We start from the raw sequence: 25,890 nt of genomic DNA on the forward strand, positions 1-25,890 counted from the left end.
CGTGCTGATTCATCCCTGACAAAACTGAAGATCACTTGCCACATGAAACTCCTCATGGTCCAATTTCATTCAAGATCAAGCCTCGAAGGTCCTTGAAGAAATCACAAGTCTGATTCAAGATCAAATGTTCACTACTCTTGAATCAAATTCCGCTCCAGATAAAAGGAGTAAAATCAGACCTTTGGATGCTAGTCTAGCAGAAAGTCCTACAACCCAGTTCAAGAAAAAGTCTGTGGAAAGTTAACAACATGTAAAACACCTCTTTCGGCAACTCTTCTTACTAAGAGACTAAAGCAGAACGATCAACGATCAACCTAAATGATTTGAAATCAGGGGGAGCATCTAAAACAGATCAAGATCTTAACGAGTCAATTGAAGACTTATGTGAGCATCTAAGGGGGAGTGTTGTAAATAGTGTATGTAGCCCACATGCACATAGTAACCCCACATGCACAGAGTAAACATTTCACAAGTTTAATAGTGTTTTGTTTGCTCTATAAATAGAGCATTACAAGTGTTCAAAAGGGGTGATAAAAAAAAGGAAGAATTGGAGATGAATGTGAGGGACTCACGGGAGAGAGAGGAAGGAAAGGAAAGAGAGAAAAGAGAGGAAGATGAGAGGAGATAATAGAGAGGGTTATCTTTGTACTCCTATTATTTCAAATTATAATAAAAGCACCATTGCTACCCCGAGGACGTACTCCAGTCACACTGATTGTAGAGGAACCTCGTAAATTTTGTGTCTTGTTTCATTTATTCCACTGCACCCACAGTCGATTTTACAACAATCTGAAAATTTATAAAAATATTGGTGTTGGTTTTGAGATATTGGTTGCTTTCGCACAAAAATTATGAAAATTTGCAATAGGTGGGTATATCAACTCATTAGATTTAATTGAAATTAGAGAAAAATTTCTCATAAAAAATTTAGAAGTTCGAAATATATTATGGATTTTGACAAAATTTCTAAATCGGTAAATAAGTCGATATTCAATAATTTTTCTATATTTCGCCGACAATGGTTGAAGTTTTCATTCGCTCCTTTTCCATATCATTCTTGATTTTTTGGATAATTCAACAGATACATCAATAATTTCATGGATATTTTAAGCACCGCCCAAAACCCACAAAATGCTCTCCACTGCGGGCACAACCAGTCAAGTTACAGTGAAATGAAGTAAAGTCTGACTGCTCAATCGAGCAAGAATAATGCCTGAGGCCATGTGTCGTGAGCTAATGGCACTCATGTTACACTTTTTTTTCTCCATGCTTGTTTTAATTAAATGAGCTCAGTACATATCCTGTTTTAATTAAAAAAAGTAGAGAGTTGCTACACTCATCTCATTGTCTTATTTCTCCACCCACGTTATATTTACACACATTATAAAAAGTTAAAAAATTAAAATGTTATTTTCTCACCGACTATTATTCCTAAAATAACCCTATATATAATTAAAGATAAATTTCTCTTAAAAAAAAGAAAATTAAAAAAATAATATTACTCTCTTCTACAAATCAGAAAAGAAAAAAACCAAGGTCTTCTAATCTTCAGCCTACACATTTGGTCGGAATTGAAAATGGAGAAGCTTACTCGAGTAAATCATCTCTCAAGCTCGAACCCATGTTTTAACTTCCTTCAGCAGTTTACTTAGTCCTGCAATATGTTTGTCGTTAAAAGTCGATTTGCACTTTGTATGAACATGATGATCTTTTCACTTCATTCATGGTTGATGTCTTTTCTGCTTGGCATTCTTACCAGTTAGGCCATCAGATAACATTTGGAACCTCTCCTGGGGCTCGTAAGAAAACCCTTCCGAAAAAATGTTCTTTGGCCAAAACAAGCCACTTAAAACACTTGGTTTATCACCGTCACAATCAGGGTAAAACCAAAAAAAGGGTATTGAACATTCACACCGTTATGCTGTTGAGTGTTCGAAATTTCAAATGGAACTGGATTACTGGAAGTCTGGAAGGAAAGGTCGATAAGGGACTGAATGGACTGAAATTATGGAACTTGAATTCCTTTGAAATTCTGGAATTTGAAGGATTACGGCACCAAGCATATAATCCAGAAGAAATCTCACGCCCAAACTTTTTTTTTTTAATAAAAAAATAAATGCAAAAGAAGGTAAATAAGGTCTTTATTAGTCATTTTACAAATGAACAAATTTGTAATTAAAAATTTCATAAAAAGGTGGGTGGAAATATAAAACATTGGGATGAAAATAACAGCTCTAAAAAAGTAATGCTAAAAAGATTGAATTTGTATATAAAATTTTGTAAACTACATTATATAAAAATTGATAATTAAATTATTACTTGTATGTTGATAAACACGTTAATTCCTAAATTTAGTTAACCTTAATGGGATTTGGATGAATAAACTTTCACATTGACGTATATTCCACACTCTTCTCCCTCCGCTTCCCTCCGCCCTTTCCAACACTTTTCGTATTCCCTCCCCCAAATCCCCCTTCCCAGTTTCCTTCATTTTCAACTTTCCCGGGAAACAAACAGAAAATTCCAGAACCCTTCCTTTGCGAGTTCCTATTTCCCTACAATATCACATCCCCCCGCTCTCTCTCTGTAAAATCCCTAATCCCCCTTCCCAATTTCCTTCCTTTTCAACTTTCCCGGAAAACAAACAGAAAATTTCCAGAACCCTTTCTTTGCGACTTCCTATTTCCCAAGAATCTCACTCCTACTTTCCCCCTCTTTCTCTCCCAAAATCCCTAATTCCCTTTTCAATTCCATATCTTTCCATCAAATTCGCCGTAAAAGATCAGTCTTTCGCGTATGATTTCTTTCTGGGTCCGGTTTTTGAGCCCTGATGCTTCCGGTATTGCGTAACAAGGCGGAGAGCAATAGCGCAAGGGTTTGGAATTAGTATATCGATCGTTGCGGTGGTTGAAAATGCTACCTTGGGGTGGATTGAGTTGTTGTCTGAGTGGAGCTGCTCTTTACCTTCTTGGCAGGAGCAGTGGCAGGTCAGTTTATTCTCTCTGTTTTTCGATATTGAATTAGCTTTACTGATGATCAAATTACGCATTTCTAAGTTGTCAATAACTTATTTTTGTTGTTATGTTGAATTTTGGTGTTTTGTGATTACACAGGGATGCAGAGATTCTTAAATCCGCCACTCGGATTAATCAGTTAAAGGAATTGGGTATGCGCCTTTTTTCGAAACTGAAAGATTAGTTTTTGCTTCAATTGTTTTGTTTTGGTGCCTTGCTTGAATCAAATACATTTTCATGTGGAACATCTGTTGGGAGAAGATTTATAGATTTATTTATTTTTCTGGCGATGCCGTTAGTCTGTTTGGGTTTGCTCCCTGAATTAAGAGTTGCTGTCTACTTTCTCTTTTCAGCAAAACTGTTGGATTCCGAATTTAGATTGCCAGTGGTGGTTGCAGTTTCGGGGAGAGTTAGCTCTGAAACCCCCATCAACTGTGAGTTCACTGGTTTACGAGGTGTAGTTGTGGAGGAAACGGTACACAAATCATAACTCTAAAGAACAAATTTGGATGCTTTCGTTGGCTGTGTTTTCGTGCAATTGGTAATTAACTATACTGTTGATCTTCTTCAGGCAGAACAACATTTTTTGAAACACAATGATGCTGGCTCATGGATACAGGATTCTGCTTTGATGCTTTCAATGAGTAAAGAAGTTCCCTGGTACTTGGTGAGAATTCTCTCTCTCTACATGTCCCTTCTTGTGCTTATTGAGTAAATATTATTTTTGGTTCAATTGGAGCTGAAATTTGACTAACTGGATATGATGGTGGTTCCTGGAATTATTTTTTTTATTTTTATCAGGATGATGGAACTGGTCGTGTGTTTGTGGTGGGAGCACGAGCTGCCACAGGATTTGTATTGCCGGTTGCAAGTGAGGTATTTGAAGAGTCAGGACGATCCCTCGTACGTGGGACATTAGATTATCTCCAAGGCCTCAAGGTTTGCTTAGTTTAGTAATTGTTGTATACTTGTATCTGGCAAACTTCAATGGTTCAACTAGTAAGATGGCTGTTTTGTCTCAGATGCTTGGAGTCAAACGAATTGAGAGGGTACTTCCAACCGGTACTTCTATGAGTGTTGTTGGTGAGGTATGCTGTAGTTTAATAACTGTATCTTTTTTAGAACAAATACTCAAATAGACATAAAGCTGAACTGTAGGAAGTAACATTCCGATAATTACAAATTTTAAAATTACTTTTACCCAAATGTTTTTTGTTTAGTATTGTACCAAATACTTAATTTGGATGATCCTTGTTCCAAAAATGATCACTGTCCCGTAGAAGAACTTGCACTCTTGTAAAACGGCTTGAAGCTTTAGTTTCATAATTAGCATTTTATTTGCAGGATGCTATTTGGTGGAACGTTTGTGCATTGAAATGTTATGATGTACACACTCATTTGATACTTTCTCTTATTGCTTGATCTATATCAGGCTGTCAAAGATGACATTGGTACCATTCGGATTCAACGACCTCAGAAAGGGCCATTTTATGTCTCTCCCAAAACCATTGATCAGCTTATTGCAAACCTTGGAAAATGGGCAAGGTTGTTTATAACTTATACAAATGCGTAAATGTATATTAACATTCTGTGTGCATATGTATGTCCATGGCTGGTGTTTTTGCACTCATGCGCTGCTCATTTGCTTTAATGGTGTGCTTTCTCTGTAGTCTAATTAATATAGATGTCTTTTTCAGGTGGTACAAATATGCATCTGTGGGTTTGACCGTGTTTGGTGTTTATTTGGTTGCTAAGCATTCTATCCAATACATCATTGAGAGAAAGCGCCGTTGGGAATTGCAGAAAAGGTACGTAGCCCAAGTTTGTTCATTTGGAACTTGCAAGTGAAAGTCGCTGCTTCTATGAGTAAGTATGTAAAGGAAAAACAGCATGTTTTGATGGTGGCCTCATATATATATATAATATTTCTATTGTTTCTTCCGTCTATCTGAAACAAATGGATAATGAAATTCGACTCCATGCAGGGTTCTTGCTGCAGCTGCTAAAAGATCTGGGGAAGATGGTGAAGGTATACTGCTGAGAGACCCCATTACGATGTTATTTGCAATATATGCTCAAAAATGTACTAAGAGGTTTTACCTTTTTCTCCCAGGTTCAAACGAAAAAGATGATGGTGCATCAGATGGAAACAAGAGAGACCGTATGATGCCCGATTTATGTGTGATATGCCTTGAACAGGATTATAATGCGGTTTTTGTCCCGTAAGAACTGCCTTTTCATTATATGATACAACAGCCAGTCTAATTTATTACCTTACGAATTTAACACATCACTGATTCTTTTATTTATTTTATCAGGTGTGGTCATATGTGCTGTTGTACAACTTGCTCCTTGCACCTGACCAGCTGTCCTCTCTGCCGGCGACGAATTGATCAGGCTGTAAAGACTTTCCGCCATTAAGGCTCTGCTTCAAATGTTTTGAGCAGTAGTCGATGAAGAAATCTTGATGAGCAGAAGGTTATCTAGAGAAGCACTTCCAAACATGCCCGCGATTAAACGATGACTGTTTTGTGTGGTGCAACCCTGCCAATGCTCCCACGAACTTTACTCGAGTAAATTTGCAGTTTTACGTAGTTTTCTTTCCGGAAATCTTGTGGCATGGTGCTTTCTTGTAAATTTCTTGTAAACTATAACTGATTTAAGCGGGTAGACATTCTTGTAAATTGTTGTGGTCTAACAATTTTCATAGTCGGACTTTATGTTGGGAGTAATCCACCTTTGGAGAGTTTCCACGTATCGCCAGTGTTTAAAATATCTATATAGGTAGAAATATCAATATTCAAATTTATGTAAATATTGATGCATATATCGATATCGGTTGCTTCGACGGAGATTATGTAAAGTTGCAATGGGTGGATATATCAACTTATTTAGTTTTAGTTGAAATTAGCAAAAATTTTTTTTTTTTTTTAAATCAAAAGTTAAGTCTAATGAATTTTGCCAAATTTTTTTTAGTGAATAAGTAAATATCGTTGATATTATTTGATTTTTTTGTATCTCATCGACAAGGGTGAAGTTTGCACTTCTCCTCCCTACATATCGATTATTGATTTTTTAGATATTTCGACAAAAGTATTGATAATTTTGTGGATATTTTAAACATTGGATTTGGATCCTCTCCTGAGCACAAGGAGAGGATCCTCCTTACCAAAGACTGTGGGCTGTTGGATTTTTATCCAACGGCTATAAACTGGAAGGTCCCTTTAAAGTTATAATAATTATAGTCGTTGAATGAAAATCCAACGACCCATAGTTTTTTGTCAGGAGGATCTTCTCCTTGGGCTCAGGAGAGGATCCAAATCTTATAACTGAGGCCATCTCCAACCAACCCAGCCAAAGGGTCATAGGCCAAAAAATAGCCGGTTTTGACACAAAAATCATCTCAAACTAAGGGTTAGGTCAAATGGCTCGTGAGCCCCACCATGTAAAAAATTGGAGAACCGGCCAGCGGGTTGGCCAAGAGCAGCCAGCCCTATGGCCCAACCCAAACACATGCTACCTAACGTCATGCACGTCAGGTTACTGTTGGATTTGACTTTTTTTTTAAGACGAAATTTAAAAATAAAAATAAATTCTAATTTTTTTTCCTATAAATACCTAAGTCATTTCTACCCCATTTCTCACATCCCTTTCACTATTCCATATTATCTTACCTCATTTTATTTCAATTTTTCACATCATTTTCATGATATAAAGATAAAAAAATCAGGAGGCTTATTAATTTAGCGATAAGTGGCACTCAAAATATGTCTGAAAACCTTATTTTAATATGGTAGTGTAATTCAATTAACCATATTAATTCAATTAAAATAATAAATTATTGATGGGCTAAAAAATAGCCCCCCTTCAGTTGGAGATGGATTTTTTTGTCGAACTCTGTTTTGGCCTATTGCTCTTTGGCCCTCTTGGTTAGGGATAGTATAAAATATAGCATGATACTGCTCATTAAAAAATAATGTCTTAGGATTTATCCTCTTGGTTGTACATCTGTCGTAACGCGATGAGTAAAGAGATGTACATAAAAAAAGATATGGATCTTATCCATAATTAATAGGATGCTGAAAATTTTAATTGGATGATCCAATTAGTATTTGAATAAAGATAATTCGATTATAAATAGATTCGAATATAGATAAGGTGTATTCAATTTGATAATAATCTGATTCGGTTTAATAGAAGCATATTTTGTTATTTTATTCTTTTTATTTTATTTTATGTTATTTTATAAATATTATACTTGTATATATTAAATGAATTACCAATGATATTTCAGTCATTTTCAGGTTTTAAATTAGCATTGATAATGAACCAATTTTTTTTTTTTTTAACAAACTATAGTATCCACACTAAGGGATGGGGGAGTGGGCTAAGCAGCTTGCCATAATAATGTGGTTCAACTTTGTCTTTGACGAGAATCGAACCTAAGACTTTTCACTTATAAGTAAAGCGAAATACAACTAGACCATAGTAAGCAATAATAGTTGGATTTGAATCCTACTATTATTTTATAATGTGGTTGTTCTCCCCCTACAAATAAGGTAAAACAAGATGATGATGTGGTTTAATATTGAGCATTTAAATAAGAGAGGAATGAGAGGAGAGAATCCAAATCTTTATCGGAATCCGATTCATTTACAAATTTAGTTGGCTGCTAGTCTTCATTGGCATCACTTAACAACAATTGGAGCACAAACATAAAACCTTCCTACAGGTCAGATGATGCTAAGCATGTCGGCCCTATGGGAAAAGGACAAGAAAAAGGGAGTAAATTTTCCTTTCCATTGTATCACTTGATTCTTACATCTAGATGGAACACAAACGGAACGAATGTAACCCTAGCTTTTCATTCCATATATATATCCCCACATAACAAAATTAAGGTGAAGAGAGAGATTTCACATCAACAACAACAAAGTCATATATTTTCAGGTGGGGTTACCTGTATGAATCTTAGAACGTCATTGTCATCAGTTTTGTGCAAGTTTTCCGTTTCCAAGTACTCCATATCTTTCTTTAAAGTCTCTTTTTAAGTCTTCATAGGTCTTCCTCTATCTCTTTTGCCTTGAGTCTCTGTTTTATAATCGGATTTTCTAACTAGAGCATCTAATAGGTCTTTGATTCACATTAACAAAAGGAAAATGCTAGGGGAGACCAAATTTCTAAATCAAATTTACAAACCAAATGATGTGTCACCAATAGGAATTATAAGTATGTTAATCAACACTTAAGTAATAATCCAATCATCCACAACCACATCCCTTGGTTTACAAAATTTGATTTAAAATTTTGGTCTACCTAACATTACCCTTAACAAAACAATAAAATTTATGAGTCCTTAATAAATTACTTTCTTCTAGAATTATTGGTACATTTCTGTTCCAAAAATTGGTGTTCAACCGTAATCTGGTTGGTCACCACTCACGTTTCACAAGAAGTACGATTATACCAAGTTTTTTGAGTGTGTGATTGGTGGGATCACAACCATACGAGATTTCTGTGATTACAAAGGGTTAGTTTCTTCATTGGTCATATTTCCACACTCAAATCAAATCCAATCCTACACCGCGTGCAGTGAACACCTAATTTAGACAAAATTCATAAATACCAACATTGTCGTCTACCATATCATCATATGTGGATTTGTGCACGCGGTGTGACGAAACTCACAGTACTATTAAAAAAAATTCCGGAATCTTAAACTCAGTTGTCAAAAAGTAGTTGTGGCCCTTGTGGGAACCAGATTAAAATTTATCCGTTAATAGCTTGCTATGCAGTATGTATATGCTTTATTATAGTGGTGCTTTAAAGATTCTAATTTCCATAGAAAATAGAGTACCTAAAGTGATTGAGAATATGATCCCAAAATTGATACAGTACTTTTCTCTTTAGATCAAAAACAACACAAACAGTAGGGTAAAAGATCGTTTGTTTTTTATTTTCAGTGTGAATACGAACCGTACGTAAAAAACGACTAGCTAGACAAATCAATGCATATAAATACCACCCTCTCTGTTGTCTAGAAAATCACTCCCATTTTTCCAAAACTTGACCACATATTTATACTTGATGGAAAAGAATGGCAATAATCCTGCTGCAGCAGCATCAGATTCAGAGGGAGTGTGCCAGAAAATCTACAGCGCCATCACAGTTTCTCCTGCATTTCGAACAGTTCGCCGAGCCACGCATTTTCCACAAGAACCTACAGCTGCCTCCGCTGCTAGAAGCACGTATCCTCCACAACCACAACCCAAGAAGTCAGCTGAATTAGTGGTTCGGATTCCAATCACGTCCGAAAAAATAGTAGGGAAAGGCTGTGATGATCAAGCAAATTCCAAGGTTGCTGCGAAGATTGAACCCAAAAAACCTCCAACTCATCATGGTCTAGTACACAAATACAAGGAAGAGTTGGCCAAGGCTACTCATTCAAAAGTTGAGGAGGACAAACATGAAGCACAAGCTCAAGCTAGGAATATTGAAGGAAAGAAACAAGGAGGATTGGATATTAATGACAAATTTTCGGAGTATATCAATCGGGCGAAGATCAAGATCAGATCAATGTCATCGAAGAAGATAGCGGAATCAGATGAGGTTGAGTATGATGGAAAGAAAAGAGAGACTGGAAACGACCATTTTTCTGATTATATTCAACGTGCGAAGAAAAAGTTCAGATCTACGCCGTCAAATCTTGGTGGTCGAAAGAATGCTTCCTTTAAGCGAGAGTAGGAGATTAATCTGTTTAACTTTTGGTTTGATGGGTTTTGCTGATTGAAAATAATAAGGGTGGTGTTGGTGAATGCTAGCTGGGAGGGAAGTACATATATGATATTTCTAATTAATGTGTGTGCATGAAGGATTTCGCTACGCTCAGGAAGTGCATGCGCTTACATGCATGCACGACTGATGTTAGCAGCCTCTCTTAATGTAACGTATAATAAGTTTATTCTATTTTATTATTGTTTTCTCTCTATTCTAATCTTTAAATCTGGTTATATATGTAATGCTTCAGTTGGTTTTGTTTACCATTGAATTAAGATTGCAAGTTACTAGTTGATTTTACTTAATTTGCACATTTAAATTGACTTGCAAATTCTAATTATGGTTGGCAACAAGTTATATTATCGTTTTTTTTTTTAAAGTTGGGGACTATTAAAGAGCATTTATCACTACACTTACTGTTATTGAGAATCAAAATTTAAGATTTCTCATTTACAAGTTAAAAAAAAAAAAAAATCACTAAACTGTAATGTCAATGGCTGAAATGACACCAAAGATGAGAGAAATTTTTCAATGTGCCTAGAACATAGGATGGTACGCCATATGTTATTGTACAAGTCTAGGAAAGATTTTTTTTTTCAAGTGTTTCTTCACTTATATAATGATATATGGTGTATGTGTCTGTATTCCAGACACAATAAAAGTCTCTCCAAAGACGGAAGATATCTTAAGCAACGTCGACCTATGGGAAAAGAAAGTTATTTTCCTTTCTTTATACCCTAGCTTTTCATTCATATTATTCCCCACAAAACACTTAAAATGTGAACAAAATGTTCGTTCACATTAACAAAACTAAAAAATTTGAGTTGTTCTTCACAGTAAACTACTTGAACTAAGTATTGGTATTAATTAAGTTTCCACCGTGATCTCGGCTCACAAGCAAGCAAAAGTATGATTCTTTCAAAGCTTTTTCAGAGATTCCTTTAATCACAAAAAGATTTAGTTTGTTAGTCGATCATATTTCCACATAAATACATATAGACACATATGCCCATCTCGGATGTTTCATTTACTTCTCAAAATCTCAAGTTAATTTCGAGACATCAACTCATTACGCTAACTCTTGGTTTCATAATGATGCGACAATGTTTCATTTGATTTTTATTTGGGTGGAGAAATGACAAATTCTTAGTTATCACAATTGGTCGTATTATCTCACACATTTCTCAATTCCTCGTTACATGATAAGAGAGATAATAATGGGCGATAATACTCCTTGTAACATGGAATGGAAGATCTTCTATCCTAGGAGAGATTTTTGTGTGGGAAAGCACGTGCCGCATCACATGTCTATTGAAGACACACAAAATGAGGACCCCTTGAATGCAAAGGTCCCTTTATGTGTGTCTTCGAAAGATCTTTGACATGACACGAGCTTCCCCTACACAAAATTTTTTCTTATGTTGGACGTTATAAGAAACTGAAGTTGGTGACCAAAATTTGATGTAATAAGTTGGTGTTTCTAGTAATGTAGTATTGCTGTATATATATGCATGCATGCATGCATTATTGCTTGCTTTCTTATAGTGGTACTTTTTAGATTCTAATTTCCGTAGAAAATAGAAAATTTTCATTATGACGGGAACATGGGTGATACACCACGTATTTTTATATAAATTGTGAGAAATTTTATTTTTTAAGTTATTAACTTTTTAACACATATATCACACAATTTGTTTAATGACACGTGATGTACTACCCCGTGTGCCGGTCAGAATCTCTAGTAGAAAATAGTGTCTCCTAAAGTGATTGAGAATATGATCCCAAATCGTGAGAGATTTTTCAATGTGACCGGTACACGAGGTGGTACACCACATGTCACTATACAAATTGTGGGATATGTGTGCTAAAAAGTTAATAACTTAAAAAATAAAATTTTCCACCACTCATATTAAAACACATGATGTACCACTTGTGTTCCGGTCACAATTAAAAATTTCACCCAGATCATAATGTCACAAAAAATCGACAAATCAAGTACTTTACGTGAAAAATGAAGAACTATCTTGGATTCTTAACCCAACCACCTTCTCCGCTCTCTGGAAAATCACACTAATTTTTCAAAACTCGATCACATATTTATATTTACTTGATGGGAAGTAATGGCAATAATCCTCCTGCACCTGCATCAGTTCAAAGGGAGCGTGTGAGAAAGTCTTCATCGCCATCACAGTTAGTCCTGCATTTTGAACACTTCGCCCAATCACACATTATTCACAAGGTGGTCACTGGCATACCACATTGTATATGAAATATATTCACTAGTATGTTGTATCCGTTGGGTTTAACTTTCATGTGTAGTATGACAATGACGAGGAGGATGACGAGTGCGGATTTGAAATGTATGAAGTTAAGGATACATTGCGGGAGTGGGTTACTAGAGATGATTTGCAGTGATTTATATTAGCAATTCAAGCGATTTTTACTCACCAAAGAGTTATCGCAAAACAATGATCATCTTCACGATATACAATATGTCCACCTTATTCATGACCTGGTTTCAGATAAAGATAATATAATTATTTTAGAGTGTCAATATCAGTTCATTTTTTTTTCTTATTTAAAGCGGTCAGTTTATCCTCTCTTTTTTTTTCTTGTAATTTGTAGCCAATAAGTGTAATCTTGAGTTAAAATTCGTCCAATTCCTACAACGTTATCCAACTGTTGCCATTTGGATTGTTGATTCCCCAAACCCTGTCCTGCAAGTCATGGAACATGTTGCCAACAACGTTGTGTTTACTTTGCACCCAAGCTACAAAAATGTCAAAAAAAGCAAGAAGCTTCTCTCTCCTCCACTGAGAGACCTTTTCTCCTATTGTGAGAATCTTTCTCACCTAAGTGTGAGTGATGATCTTCTCGTTAAATCAGCGTTATTGCCGGCCCTAGTTGTGGCTAGGGTCGGTGGTAGTCCCATGTTTTTTTCTTTCTTTTTCTTTTCTTTTTGCTCTCCCTGTTGTCTACACTTTCCACCATCCCTGCAAATCACGATTTCCTCATTCGAAGTCATTCCTTGCTTTTGATCAAACCATCTCGAACTCCAATACCCAATCATCCACTCGCTCAATCTGCTTCGATTCATCCCCTTCCATTCTCTTCCATCCACCTCCCTTAATCTTTTTCATCAATTGGATCCTTCATCTCTCTGACCATCCCAAATTCTGATCAATTTCCACATGTTTTCAACGCGATATGTCACGGATCTACGGAAGGGTGTGTAGAGTTTCGGCTCAGGAGTTCGCACCACCACCTTTGTTGGCCCTTGTTGGTCTTTCCCAATGTTCGCCCTTGGTGGCAATGTTGCTTGCTCCCTCGCGGGCTTCCTTAACTTCGTGGAGACATTTGGTATGGTGGTCCCTGGAGATTGAGGAAGCCTTCTTCTTCATCAATTTTTGGGTTCTTGCAGGCAGGATCTTTGGCGACGGTGATAAGCGACGAATTGTGGAGATCGTTATTTGGTTTTCTAGTGGCGGTTGTTGCAGGCGCATGAGAAGCAACAGACCTTGTCCTCTATGTTGTGTTGGCCTTTTTTTGTGTTAAGCTTGTATTTAGACCTTTGTTTGTACTTATTGTAGGTTGGTAATGAAATTTACCTGTTTTATCAAAGAAAAAAATAAGGGTAAATTACACTTTCATACCTCAGGTTTGGGGTCTATTTCAATTCCTTACAACATCTTCAAAACATTTCACTTTCATACCTCAAGTACTATTTTATTTCAAAATAATACATCCGTTACATTTTTCATCCATTGATCCGTTAAGTGCTGACGTAACTGTCAACATGGCACACCACGTGGCAAAAATAATAATTTTTTAATTAAAAAAAACACCTGAAAAAAGAATTAAAAAAAAAACAACTGAAACCTAGCTCCCCCGCAAACAAACCTAGAAACCTTAAACCCCCATCCCCACCCACCCCCCCCCCCCCCCGGAACCCACCTCCCTCTCCTCCACCCTCTTCACCTCCCAGCAAACCCCAACCCCATCCCTACCTTCCCCGAGTCCTTTCTCCTCTTCACCCCCACCCTCCCTTCTCTAATCTACAACCCCACCCACCCATAGCAAACCTAACTCCATCCAGACCACCACTAACCAAGCACCCAAAAAAATTCAAAATTTGAAGGACAAAATTAAATGCATACCTCGTTGTCGGAGCCGACCGACTTGCCGACGAGCACGGATGGGGGAGGGAGAAGAGGGTGGGTGTTGCAGATGGTAAAGGTCGGGTTCTGGGCGAGGTGGGTCGCCCGGGTCGGGATTTGGGTTCTGGGTGAGGTTGGACGTAAGGAGTTGGGTCGTGCGAGGAAGGGGGAAGGTCGGACACAGGGAGTTAGGTCACCCGGGGGGGGAAGAGGGTGAGGTCTCTTGGGTGGAGGGGGAGGTTGGGGGTGCGGGCAGTAGGAGGGTGAGGTCTCTTGGGTGGGGGGGGGGTGTGGGCGGAATGAGGGTCGAGGTTTTGGCTCAGGTGGGTCGTCCAGAGGAAGGGGGAAGACGAGCTGGGCGGGTGTGGGTGGGGATAAAGGGTTTTGGGTTTGTTTTGGGGGGGGGGGGTGCGGGGAGGTGGGATGGGTTTCTTTTTCTTTTTTTTTGAGAAAATTCAAGTTTTTATAAAAAAAAATTCCACGTGGCACACATTTGGCAGCCATATGGCAAAAATGTTGCAGGCACGTCAGCATTTAACAGATCAATGGATGGAAAATGTAACAGATGTATTATTTTAAAATAAAATAGTACTTAAGGTATAAAAGTGAAACGTTTTGAAGATGTTGTAAGGAATTGAAATAAACTCCAAACCTAATGTATGAAAGTGTAATTTACCCAAAAAAATAAAGCTACAAAAATGTCCATCAATGAGAAAATTGATGGGAAAAAGGAAAGAAATTCCATAACACAAATCAAATCATCAAATTGTTACTGTTTTGTACTTCAGTAGGGCAAAATAGGCATTTTGTGTTTTCCTTATTTTCATATTGGCCCAAGGACGTTCCGAAATGAGTGATATTCACACATCGTTTTTACTTCTCACACACTCCTTATTAATTTATTTCTTTTAATTTTCTTTAATTCATTTAACCTGATAACCAAAAATTAAGAAAGTTTGTGAAAAATAAAAAAAAGTGTCGATACCACACCCCCTTCCAAAAATCAAATTTGTCTATCGGGGTCCAAACATATCAATATTTAAGTTAATTTCTTTCAAGTGTCGAAACGTTTGCATTCTCGTACTATCTTCAGTTGAGCTCTTCTCCCGTCGATACCTTTACCATTATTTCCCACCTCCTCGATCAGATCCGCCGAGAACCGCCGACGTCTCAAATTTCCCAGGTGGGTAAGTTCTCTCTCTCGTTAAAGCTTTAATCTTTGAAACTGATGCTATCAAACCTGCAACAATGGCGACCAATCCACAATTCACTCTCCCTCCCGTATGCTCTGATCTCCGCCGTGTTTACCCGATATCGATCCCTACCGTCCATTTTCATCAGATTTCCCGAACACCCTTTTCGATTTTCATCCCAAACAACTCATAGCAACCCTTCTAGTCCTCTCTGTCTCTCTCTCTCTCTAAACTGCTTATGAGTATACGATTACATCTGGGTTTTGTTTGATTTTAAATTATATGTGTAAAGTCTTAGACTTTGAGATGACTTTAAATTATATTTGCAATTAGATTTTGTGTTGTGATATTATGATTCTCATGTATCTGTTCTGCTTTTGTTTGTTACTAAATAGTCCTAATTGAACTACTAGTGAATTTTTAGACTCTGCTTTTTAATCTCAATTGAACAACTTGCGGGTAGAGTTTGTGTTGTGATATTCTTACGATAGACGTTCCTCCGACCTTCACAAAGCAGGGAGCCTTGTTGGCTTGGGGCCGCTTATGTACCTGAATATAATGTCATATCCTGAATATAATGTGTTTTGAGACCGATGAATCCTTCGCATCACACCATTGCGGTGACTGATAATTTCAAAATGTGTTGTTCTTTTTGCTTGTTTCTTTCCCCTATAATGCCATCACTTGCTTAACCTTTACAGCTGAAAAGAGGAATTAGTATAGTAAATGTTTTACATTGTAGCCGATGTTTGCTACAGCATCTTGTTTTCTCCCTTGGACTTTTTGAATTTCAAACTGAGTTTTGTTACTAATCCAGTATATATGCATCTTGTCTCGTGTTCCTGTGAGCATGTGTGTAAGTGTTTATCTGCATGATGTTTACTTGGTAGGCCTCGCCGCCATGATAACTACTTGTTTTTTAGTTTAGCATTTTAGGCTTTTCTTAGCTAACTGAATTTGATCATGAGCATGTGATTGTGTTGTCCTAAATACTATGTTCATCACTCCTCATGAAATATTTTCAGCACAAGTGTGCTTCGCGGTAAATAGCATACACTCGAAGTTCCTAGAGTTTTCTTGTTGTAAAAGGAAAAGTTCATATTTGTGCTTTCTTCGGTAAAACAGAATAATCATGTACGCCAGGCCCTAATCACTTCATACTTCACCTGTTCCTACCAGGATTGAGCCGGCAACCACTGCCTACCATCAACAACCGACGACTAAAGTAAGTTTTATTATCCTCCTAATTCTCAGCACGCACGTTAAAGCTTGAACTGCCCATGTGCCTTTGTCAATTTAATTTTCTCTAATTTAACAGCTCAGGATTTGAAAGTCTCATTGAAGTTTCAGTTTTGAGAAAAAATTCTCGTTTGGTTTTTGCTTCAAACCTTGAAGTCTATTTGGAGAAGCTCAATCTGATTTTGTCTGTGAGCAAATGGGGCTTCTCAGCATTATTCGAAAAATTAAAAGGAAGGAAAAAGAAATACGGATACTCATGGTCGGGCTTGACAATTCTGGCAAGACTACCATTGTGCTGAGAATTAATGGAGAGGACACCAGCGTTGTCAGTCCCACACTCGGTTTCAACATCAAGACCATCATTTACCAAAAGTATACCCTCAACATATGGGATGTCGGGGGCCAGAAAACAATAAGATCGTACTGGAGAAACTATTTCGAGCAAACTGATGGTCTGGTATGGGTAGTTGACAGTTCAGATCTTAGAAGGCTAGAAGACTGCAAAGCGGAGCTCGACAATCTTTTGAAGGAGGAGAGGCTTTCTGGATCATCCTTGTTGATACTAGCAAACAAGCAGGACATAAAAGGTGCCCTTGCTCCGGAAGAAATTGCTAAGGTTTTGAACTTGGAGGCCATGGATAAAACTCGGCATTGGCAAATTGTCGGCTGCAGTGCATTCACCGGTGAGGGACTGCTTGAAGGATTCGATTGGTTGGTCCAAGACATTGCCTCTCGGATCTATGTTCTTGACTAGTGGCAATTTTAAGTCACTGGAAGGCAATGGACGTCACAATCCATGGATTGGCAGAATATGTTTTTTCGATTTCGTTTAGCAACAGAAGAACCTGAACGGAAACTTGAAGTGCTTCAAAAAAGAAGGTGCTCGGAAAGCAACAGCAGGACCGTTCTGTAATGAATGACGCGAAAACAAGCTATGTTTACATTTATATTATGTTGACAAGAACTTTCATATGTAGTTATGAACCGGAATGACGTATTGGCCCGTTTGGGATTGTTTCTAACTAAGAGTGTTTACGAGTACAAGTGTTTCCTATGGAATTAGTCAATGAGACGATGTTGTGTAGTGGTTCAAACAAGTGGTTAATGTCGTTTAAATTACTAACTAGTTAGCGCTAGAGTGAGTGTTTCTTGTAAAATTAGTGAATGAAACGATGTGTATTTTAAGTCAATGAGACGACGTTGTGTAGTAGTTCAGCTGAGTGACTAGTGTCGTATTAACTTATTAACTAGTTAGCATTTGAGCGATAGTGTTTTGTTTAAAATTAGTCAATATTCTAGTCAATGAGACAACGATCTATAGTAGTTCAAACAAGTGGTTAGTGTCGTATTAACTGGTTAGCGCTAGAGCGAGAGTGTTTCTTATAAAATTAGTCGGGTGTATTTTAGTCAATGAGACGATGTTATGTAGGAATCTGAATCCTCTTTGTGAGGATTTCGGGGATCCGTGAATCATATTCGTTCATCGTACATCGTGCGGTCAGAATTATTTTAAATATTTTATTTAAAATTAAACACAAACAATACTTGACAAAAATTGACCGTACTATGTAAGATGAACAGACACGATTCACAGATCCCCAAGATCCCCACCAAAAAGATTCGGAGAGGATCCTGTTGGGTTGTGTAGTAGTTCAAACAGGAAGTTAGTGTCGTTTTAATTTATTAACTGGTTAGAGCTTGAGCGAGAATGTTTCCTTTAAAATTAGTCAATGAGACGATGTGTATTTGTAATTTAAATGGGTGATTAATATCGTGTTAACTTATTAACCAGTTAGCTTTTTAGCGATTATTATATCTTAACTTAAATATGTTTGACGGTATGGAGATGAATAATATGTTAATATGACCAAACCAACCAACCGACCGACATGACATTCCAACACTAAAAGGTCATTTGGGCAGGCTCTTATGGGCTTTTAACAATGATTTACGAGAACATGATCAGATTTTTCTCTTTGGCCCACTCTGTTTGTTGCTTCATAAATCATAATAAAATAGTGGACCCCCATCTTGTTGTATAGTGCGCGAAGAAGCTTCCATAGTCTTCTCTAAAGAAAGAGATATTTTTCAGTACGTTGAAAATACGAAATGATATATTACGTGTTAAATATACAAGTGGTAAGATAATGAGGGGTAGGGTCTAATGTGGACGGTCAAATATGGAGTTGTCATTGTGGGTTCACTCAAGCAAAATTTACGAGAAGTGGTTTCTGCACACTCTTTATATTTTTATTATAGTTTAATATATTTTTGATATTTGTATTGAACAAATTAAAAGAAAATAAAAAGACATCACATCATATTACATGCAGTTGATGAGTTTATCTTTTAGGACGTCATATTATGAATAAAACATGTATCGTGTACGTGATAAATTGCTCTAGTGATTGAGACCCCTTAAACTTACTGCGTCTAAAGTTTAAACGTTTTTCCTCATAACTTAGTCACGTGACGGTATTACGGTCAAAGGAGGCAATGGAAATAGGTCTTCGAATTTGTCAATTGTCATGCTTTGAATCCCTTTCGTGGCGGCATAGACAATACATTCTTCTTAGTTCCATTGCATTTGTTTAATCTTGGATGACACCTTCACCTACCAAATTCGACTCACCAATTAATCAATTTGACTGTATTCGTTTTCTTCTCTAAATTTGATTTTTATAATCATAAATTTCTCTTTTTTGCTTTCCAAATTTTGAATTATTTCGTTGACTACTGTGCATAGCCTTGCGAAAGAAGCTACTTCGAAAGTTCTTTTTGTCTCAGGTTCACGTGCATGCGCATAATGGTATATATTCCATATGCCATATCTCTCTTAAATATTGAAAACTCCCACACTATAATACGATTGGATTCATTTTTTTAATCGTTAATCATACCGTTGTGCGATATTATAATCTCGTTTATCTATTAATATAGCGGTGCAGACAATGTTCAAGTTAGCCTTAATTTCTAATTTTACTAGTTGTTGGTTCAAGTAAGTCTCATAATTATACTTCATGATATCCTTTTTGAGAACTGTAAGTTTTCTTTACGTTATGAATAAACAACTATCATGTCTTCTAAAAGGATTTAAATTTTTTAAAAATCTCATTTATTTATTTATACATCTTCTATTTCAGGCGGAATCAGAATTTTTTAGGACAATAGTATTATCAACTGAGGTCTCATATTCAGCTTCTTATATAAATCCAAGGCCAACGCATTCTAAGCAAATGCTGTTGGTTCTCTCTCCAACATTATTTAAGCAAGATACGCATCCCATGTACATATTTGACTCTTGACGCACACATATATAAGATTTTTTTAGTTAAAATGATCCTTGAAATTATCAATTTTTGTCCTGAAGTTTGTCCATTGTCAATTATTTTGGTCATTCTGTGAAAAATATCAGCTAAATAAGAAAAAAAATGACAAACTTACTCTCAATTCTTGTCAAATCATTTTGATACATTGTTTATTAAATTGAGTGTATTTTTGTTATTTTGGTCCTTATTTAACAGAGATTTTTTTCGGAAAGACCAATACGATTGACGATGGACAAACTCATGATTAGTTCTATCGATTTCAAATCTTAAAGACCAAAATAAAAAATTATTTCAATCTCAAAAATTATTTTGACTAAAAAAACCTATATATAACGTATACCCTCAACTATGTATAAAAACATATAAAACGAACATGGCCTTCTATCCCTTGTCTTTTCATTCCTTCTTTGGGTCAAGCCTAACATACAAGATTATAGGGGTAGCCAATTGACTTTATTGGGGTCATACGATCCTATTCCCCCTCCTTCCTTCCACAACTGATCTCATGTTACCAGTATTATATTATATAACACCGGTGTTATGGTAACACATAAGAATTTTCTCACATTTAACTGTTATTTAAAACATTAGCATTCCGAATACTTTAACAAACGGGAGTGCCGTTCTATCGGGGGTGTTTTCTTTTCAATTGTTCTAGTGGGGGGAAAGAGTAGATTGCTTTGTTGTCTTCAGTCTAGGGCTTGTAGAGTTCGGCTTATTTTCTATGTCTCAAAACATGTTTTTTCTCGTTTTTTTTTTTTTTTTTGAACAGCCAATATTATCTTACACTATAGAGATGAAAGAGTTCGCTAAGCCTCACAATAAGCGAGCAATAATATGGTTCATGTTTGCATTTGACGAGAATTGATTATAATATCTCTCATTAGCACTAGATATATTATCGGTTTTTTCTTTTGAAAAAACCGCTTATTGATTATGTTTAATGTAGTGATGATGGACTATTTGGTCTAACCTGAAAGAGAAAAAGGTATTGCCCTGTGAAAAGGGGGGAAAAGGCATTTGTTTGCTTCAAATGAAAACTTCATCCATGTTGGCTCATAAATAAATATTGATTAGTTAACTATAATTCTTTGGGCAAATACTTGATGTGCATGGCTTCTGTGTTTCCTCTAAAGCGTTCCCTCACCTGCTGAGCCAAGTCAAACATGCGTATGTGAATTAATAATGTCACGAATTATCTAAAGTACAAGAGAATCAAATTATCTAAAATAATAGTTAATTAAAAGCTAAATTTATGCATACTGGAGCATAGTCAAGTTTGTCAGTGCAGTGTACTTCACTATTTGCACCCATGTTTAAATTCAAGTTTAGATAAATTTAGTATAATTACTTATCGTTTGTCAAAGAACAAAAACTAAATCTCAATTTATTATAAAACAAAAAGTTCAAATAAAAGTGGAGCTATGATATAAAGGGTTTGTTATTCAAGTATTAAGAGTGTTTATTTTGGCACCTGAAGTATCGATCAACCTTCTATTGCTTGTACAAGAAAAAGTAAGGGTATATGCTAGGTAGAAAATAAGCTCGTTAGACAACACTTAAGTAATAATTTAATCATCAACAATCACGTTATATAATTTACAAAATATGGTTTAAATAGATGGTCACTAGCATTACTATTTTTTTAATGATAAACAAGCAGATTGCTAATTATAAAACCTCATTAGTGGATCTCAATGAACAAAATAAATATATGTATTGGTTAATTGGAAATGCTTAAGATTTTGTGAACTTAAGATGTACCTGAAGATATAGTAAGATGTTAGCAGCATTGGAATTTGGATTGAGAGACAATATTAATCTGAGGTTAATATATATCTATTATGTACATAGTACATACTTAATTACTCTAGCACACATATGTATCCAAAATTAAACAAAATTATAGTTATTTGTTCTTTTCTGCGTAGTAAGTTGCACATAAATCAAATTTAGTAGTGCCGAAAAAGCAAATGCTAATGTAGTTTTTATTTTTTTATTTAGAAAATGTTCTGGTTAGTAGTTTCGTCATGACAGTCTACAATTTCGAATGTTGAAAAGATTTAGAGGCATTTTTAGTCTCTTCGTGGCTACCATTACACGTGCCAGAAATTGAACCCACGACATCTCTTGTGGAAATACAGGCGAGAAAATTCGTCCTCAACACTGAGCTACCCCGTGTTAGTTGTTAATGTAGTTTTTAATTATTAGATTAATTCAATTTTTTTTAACCACTAGCGGCTTGTGATTAGCGAGGGAAAACATAAAGCATGTTTATGTAGTTTTCCATGTAGTTTTTAATTATTTGTAAGCACGTTTAAGAACTTATTATATTGTTTTGTTTTTTATTTCATATATAATCCGCAGAGGGCCAGGACTCCAGAGCCGTCCAAATGAACAACAATAATCAATATTGCATGTAACATGCTCAAGCACTTTTGCTTTGCTTGCATATAAATTATACTCTATGATATTTTGATGAAAATCGATTTGACAATTCAATTTGTGACAAACCACCAAATTATACACGTTTAGAAATGCCCACATGCATACCCAAACACATGCACACGCACATATTGTATGTTTTAGTATGAGCCAAGCTGAAATTTTGGTGGACTATTTTTTTAAGGTATTTGTCGATTTTTTTTCCTAAATAAATAAGGAGCTGTGTAATTTTCTCATGAATTTTAATTTTAGTCAATTATTTTTCTGAATTTTTGTAATTGGTCAATTTTCTCACGAAATTTTAATTTTAGCCAATTCCCCTTTGAAGTTTTATAAGTGGTCAATTTTACCCCTGAGCTTTATATTGTTTTCTTTTTCTTTCTTCTCTTCCTCTAGTTCACTCCGTATATTTTTTGTTTGAATTTAGAGTTTAGCAAGGAAATTAAAGTTCAAAGGTAATTGGAAAAATTAAAGTTCATGGAGATATTGACCAATTATAAAAGTTTAGGAGGTTATAGGCTAAAATAAAAGTCTATAGAAGAAATTGATAGCTCCTTACAAGTTTGGTTGGTGGGGTGGGGGGAGGGAAATCGGCCAATACCTCCTTTTTTTTTATACAATCGATATTTATACTGAATTTATCTAAACCACACAAAGAGTTATGCGAATGTATAAAAGAGAGCACATTGCTTTAACTAATTTAACAAAATATGTCTACTTGGTAGACCGTTGAATAAGAATACATATATATTTTTTCAAAACATAAAAAATATACATTTTGATTGTGAAATATCACGAGGTTGCAGAAAAGTACGTACTGAATCTGTGATGCTTCATAACCATATGGTAGCTGTATATATTAAAATTAATTTCTCACTTGTTAGGTTTAGAAATGTAGCCGCCACGTGATGTACAAATTCACTCAATTTGAAACACATGTATTTGTTTTTTATGATATTTTGGATACGGTCCCTAATCCCTAACACTCTTTGACTGAAACCTTAATGGTATTCAAATTTTGATCAAAGTCCCTTGACTTTGTACACCTCATTATATTACTATTAATATTTATATTTTTATAGTTTTGACATTAATTGTTTGATATTTTATGAGATTTATAATCATATAAATTTAAAATCTCTCATTATAATACTATTAGAAATGGCTACATTAAAAAAAAAATTCTAACATTTTGATTGAATATGACACACTCAGTCCGGAAGGAGGGCATGCTGGTTACGTCACGTCACGTGACGGCCAGCATGCCCTCCTCCGGGACGGGGTGTGTCAGAATAAATGGATAGAAACTATGTAACAATAAGAAATAATAAATGGCAAAAGAATGTATCCATAGTGTTAAAAAAATTGGTACATTTTACAAAAAAAATGGGTACATTTCACATATAACAAAGTGGTACATTAATGAAGAAGAATGGGTACATTATAAATAAATTAGGGTACAAATAAAGAATAAAAAATTATGAGTACAAATGAAATTTTAAAAAATATGGGCGCAAAAAGAAATTGATACATGGGTATAAATTAAAATTAAAAAGAAAAGACTACAAATTAAAAAAAAAAGTTGCAAATTAAAAGTGGGTACAAACTAAAAATATAAATATATGATACAAAGTTTAGCCATAAAACATAAATATACCATATGTAATTTGTCACATCCCGTGACACACCCTGACCTAAATCGAGGCATGCTGGCCATCACATGAGGGTGACGTAGCCATGTGCACAGTGCGGAAGCAATATTGATATAAGAAAATGCGAATAAACAAAAACCAAGCTAACTAGAACACTAGATAAGATAAAGTGCAAGTGCGAAATTAAGTGTGAGTTCACAATCAGAGCATAAGTAGCCTAATTGCAGTCAAGCAGGACGAATACTAATTATACAATACTCAAAGGTGATCCTACATTGGTGATAATCTGTCAGAGCTGCCGTGAGTTCCTCATAAGCCACCAACAAGCACTTCTACCTAAAACTTGGAGGGGCATAAAATAGAAAATGTGAGTGGGCAAAAACAAAGCTTTTCAAAATCATTTCACTTATCAAAAGTAGAAACCCCTCGCAGTAAAACCTGTATAATTCCCAGAAAATAACATACATGTAAATATATCTCAAAACCCTGTTTATGATAGTAAATCCAATATCATGCATGTCAAATATCTTAGCAGGAAATAAGTAAGTCAGGTGAAATGAATCAATATGAAATGGTACGTCAGCCAAAGTCACCTAACGTGACCTGTACGGTTGAATCTATAACTCATCAACAAGTTCTCTGCACACAAGTCGGAACCACCTGAAGTGGTTTGTACAACATGCTAGGTGTAAATAAATATGCTCAAGTGCTACAATCACATGAAGGCTGTGCGAAAGTATTGCAAGTCACCTATGAGTCGGAACCACCTAATGTGGACTGTACGACAGGCTAGTACCTGCCTTGGATCCAAGGTGAGTGTGTGGTGCGGGATGTGAACAATCACGTGAGGGCTAGACCCTATCCTCTGGCATGTGAACAATCACGTGAGGGCTAGACCCTATCCTCTGGCAGAGCACTAACACCGGGGTGCAAGATAACCATCTCTAAATGCATCTCAACACAATTACTCACTACCATCATTACCATTAATATACTCACTTGAAGCTTACCTGGGCGTCCGCAGCATTGAACAACAATATATATAACCATACTAATGCACAATTAAACATAGAGATCATTTGATATGGCATTTCAACATATTAAACCATTTAATTAAAGTTTCTAGGAAAAATACCAAGTGTGTGTGTATATATATACTGAAAACCAAAAACCCACTCACTGATATGTAGAAGGGTCGTAGCCCCCGAGTCTTGCTTGACTACGCTTGTCCTCTGGATAGGTCTCGCCTATATACGAAACAACTATTTAAACGTTATTTTTAAAGCACATAACCAAAACTAGGTAATAACTTCTCATACATTGCTCAATTGAGGTGTTTAAATATATCACCGTGGCCTACTCAACCTCAGGAACATCCCCATATTTTTAGAAAAAAATTTTGACATCCCACGCGCCCTCACGCACCGACCAAGGCATGGCCACACGTGCAGGCACACCAAACAAAATAGTTAACGCCGTTAGGGAATATTCTGTTAAAATATAGAATATGCCGTTAAAGATGCATGACGCCATTAGGAATATTCCATTAACTTTGACGAAATATTCACCTTCTTCTCTGGCGAGTCACCGGATTCCGTCACCATCGCCGTCTGAGTCACTGGAAACTAGAAAAACTTAAAACTTCAATATCTCATCCATTTCTCAACCAAAATCCATGAAATTTTCTCCAAAATGAAGCTTAGGATGAGAGGAACAAATTTACCACTTTTAGGTCCTAAAACCCACTAAATCTTGTCGGGAAAACTTCGATAATCCGGTCACCAACTCACCAAACCCGAGCTTCCCAACGTTCAAAACCTTCCAAAATTCTTCCTTGAGCTTCATGAAGAAGTTCTAAGGCTTACTAGAACCTTAAAACTCGATGAAACCTCTGCGATCACACTTGACGCATTGTACCTCACATTAGAGCCTCTGGTTTCTCGGGTTTCTGAGGTTCTTCCTCCAAACAAATGGTATAGCTCTACTCCTGAGCTTGCAAGGAACTTGAAAATAGTCTCCACGAACTCAATATGTGAGAGATGGAGTTGGTTGAATGATGATCGTATGGGTGTACAGACGAATAG

The 25,890-nt window shown here is 36.1% G+C and overlaps 3 protein-coding genes across 6 annotated transcripts; all 3 read left to right on the forward strand.

Annotated features, from left to right (window-relative positions):
* The first annotated feature begins 2,383 nt into the window (after positions 1 to 2,383).
* On the forward strand, positions 2,384 to 5,771 carry LOC103449075 (E3 ubiquitin-protein ligase SP1). Its single transcript, XM_008388351.4, has 11 exons — positions 2,384 to 2,987; positions 3,114 to 3,166; positions 3,368 to 3,489; positions 3,586 to 3,681; positions 3,816 to 3,953; positions 4,037 to 4,102; positions 4,447 to 4,559; positions 4,712 to 4,822; positions 5,000 to 5,043; positions 5,128 to 5,236; positions 5,333 to 5,771. Exons 1-11 carry the CDS (start codon positions 2,914 to 2,916, stop codon positions 5,433 to 5,435), a joined length of 1,029 nt encoding a protein of 342 aa, XP_008386573.1. The 5' UTR covers positions 2,384 to 2,913; the 3' UTR covers positions 5,436 to 5,771.
* A 3,278-nt stretch (positions 5,772 to 9,049) lies between these two features.
* Positions 9,050 to 10,091, forward strand: LOC108174593 (uncharacterized). The gene has a single exon (XM_017335733.3). It carries the CDS (start codon positions 9,102 to 9,104, stop codon positions 9,756 to 9,758), a length of 657 nt encoding a protein of 218 aa, XP_017191222.1. The 5' UTR covers positions 9,050 to 9,101; the 3' UTR covers positions 9,759 to 10,091.
* A 4,889-nt stretch (positions 10,092 to 14,980) lies between these two features.
* Positions 14,981 to 17,424, forward strand: LOC114819264 (ADP-ribosylation factor-like protein 2). 4 transcript variants are annotated; one of them, XM_029089204.2, is made up of 3 exons: positions 14,981 to 15,131; positions 16,321 to 16,366; positions 16,460 to 17,424. In XM_029089204.2, the coding sequence occupies exon 3, from the start codon at positions 16,577 to 16,579 to the stop codon at positions 17,132 to 17,134; it is 558 nt and encodes a 185-aa protein (XP_028945037.1). In that variant the 5' UTR covers positions 14,981 to 15,131; positions 16,321 to 16,366; positions 16,460 to 16,576; the 3' UTR covers positions 17,135 to 17,424. The 4 variants fall into 4 exon arrangements, with proteins under 4 accessions (XP_028945037.1, XP_028945038.1, XP_028945039.1 ...); XM_029089205.2 differs by having other exon boundaries at positions 14,990 to 15,135; XM_029089206.2 differs by having other exon boundaries at positions 15,000 to 15,131; positions 16,267 to 16,366.
* Positions 17,425 to 25,890: the final 8,466 nt, after the last annotated feature.

This window comes from Malus domestica, chromosome 11, assembly GCF_042453785.1.
Source record: "Malus domestica chromosome 11, GDT2T_hap1".
NCBI lineage: Eukaryota > Viridiplantae > Streptophyta > Magnoliopsida > Rosales > Rosaceae > Malus > Malus domestica.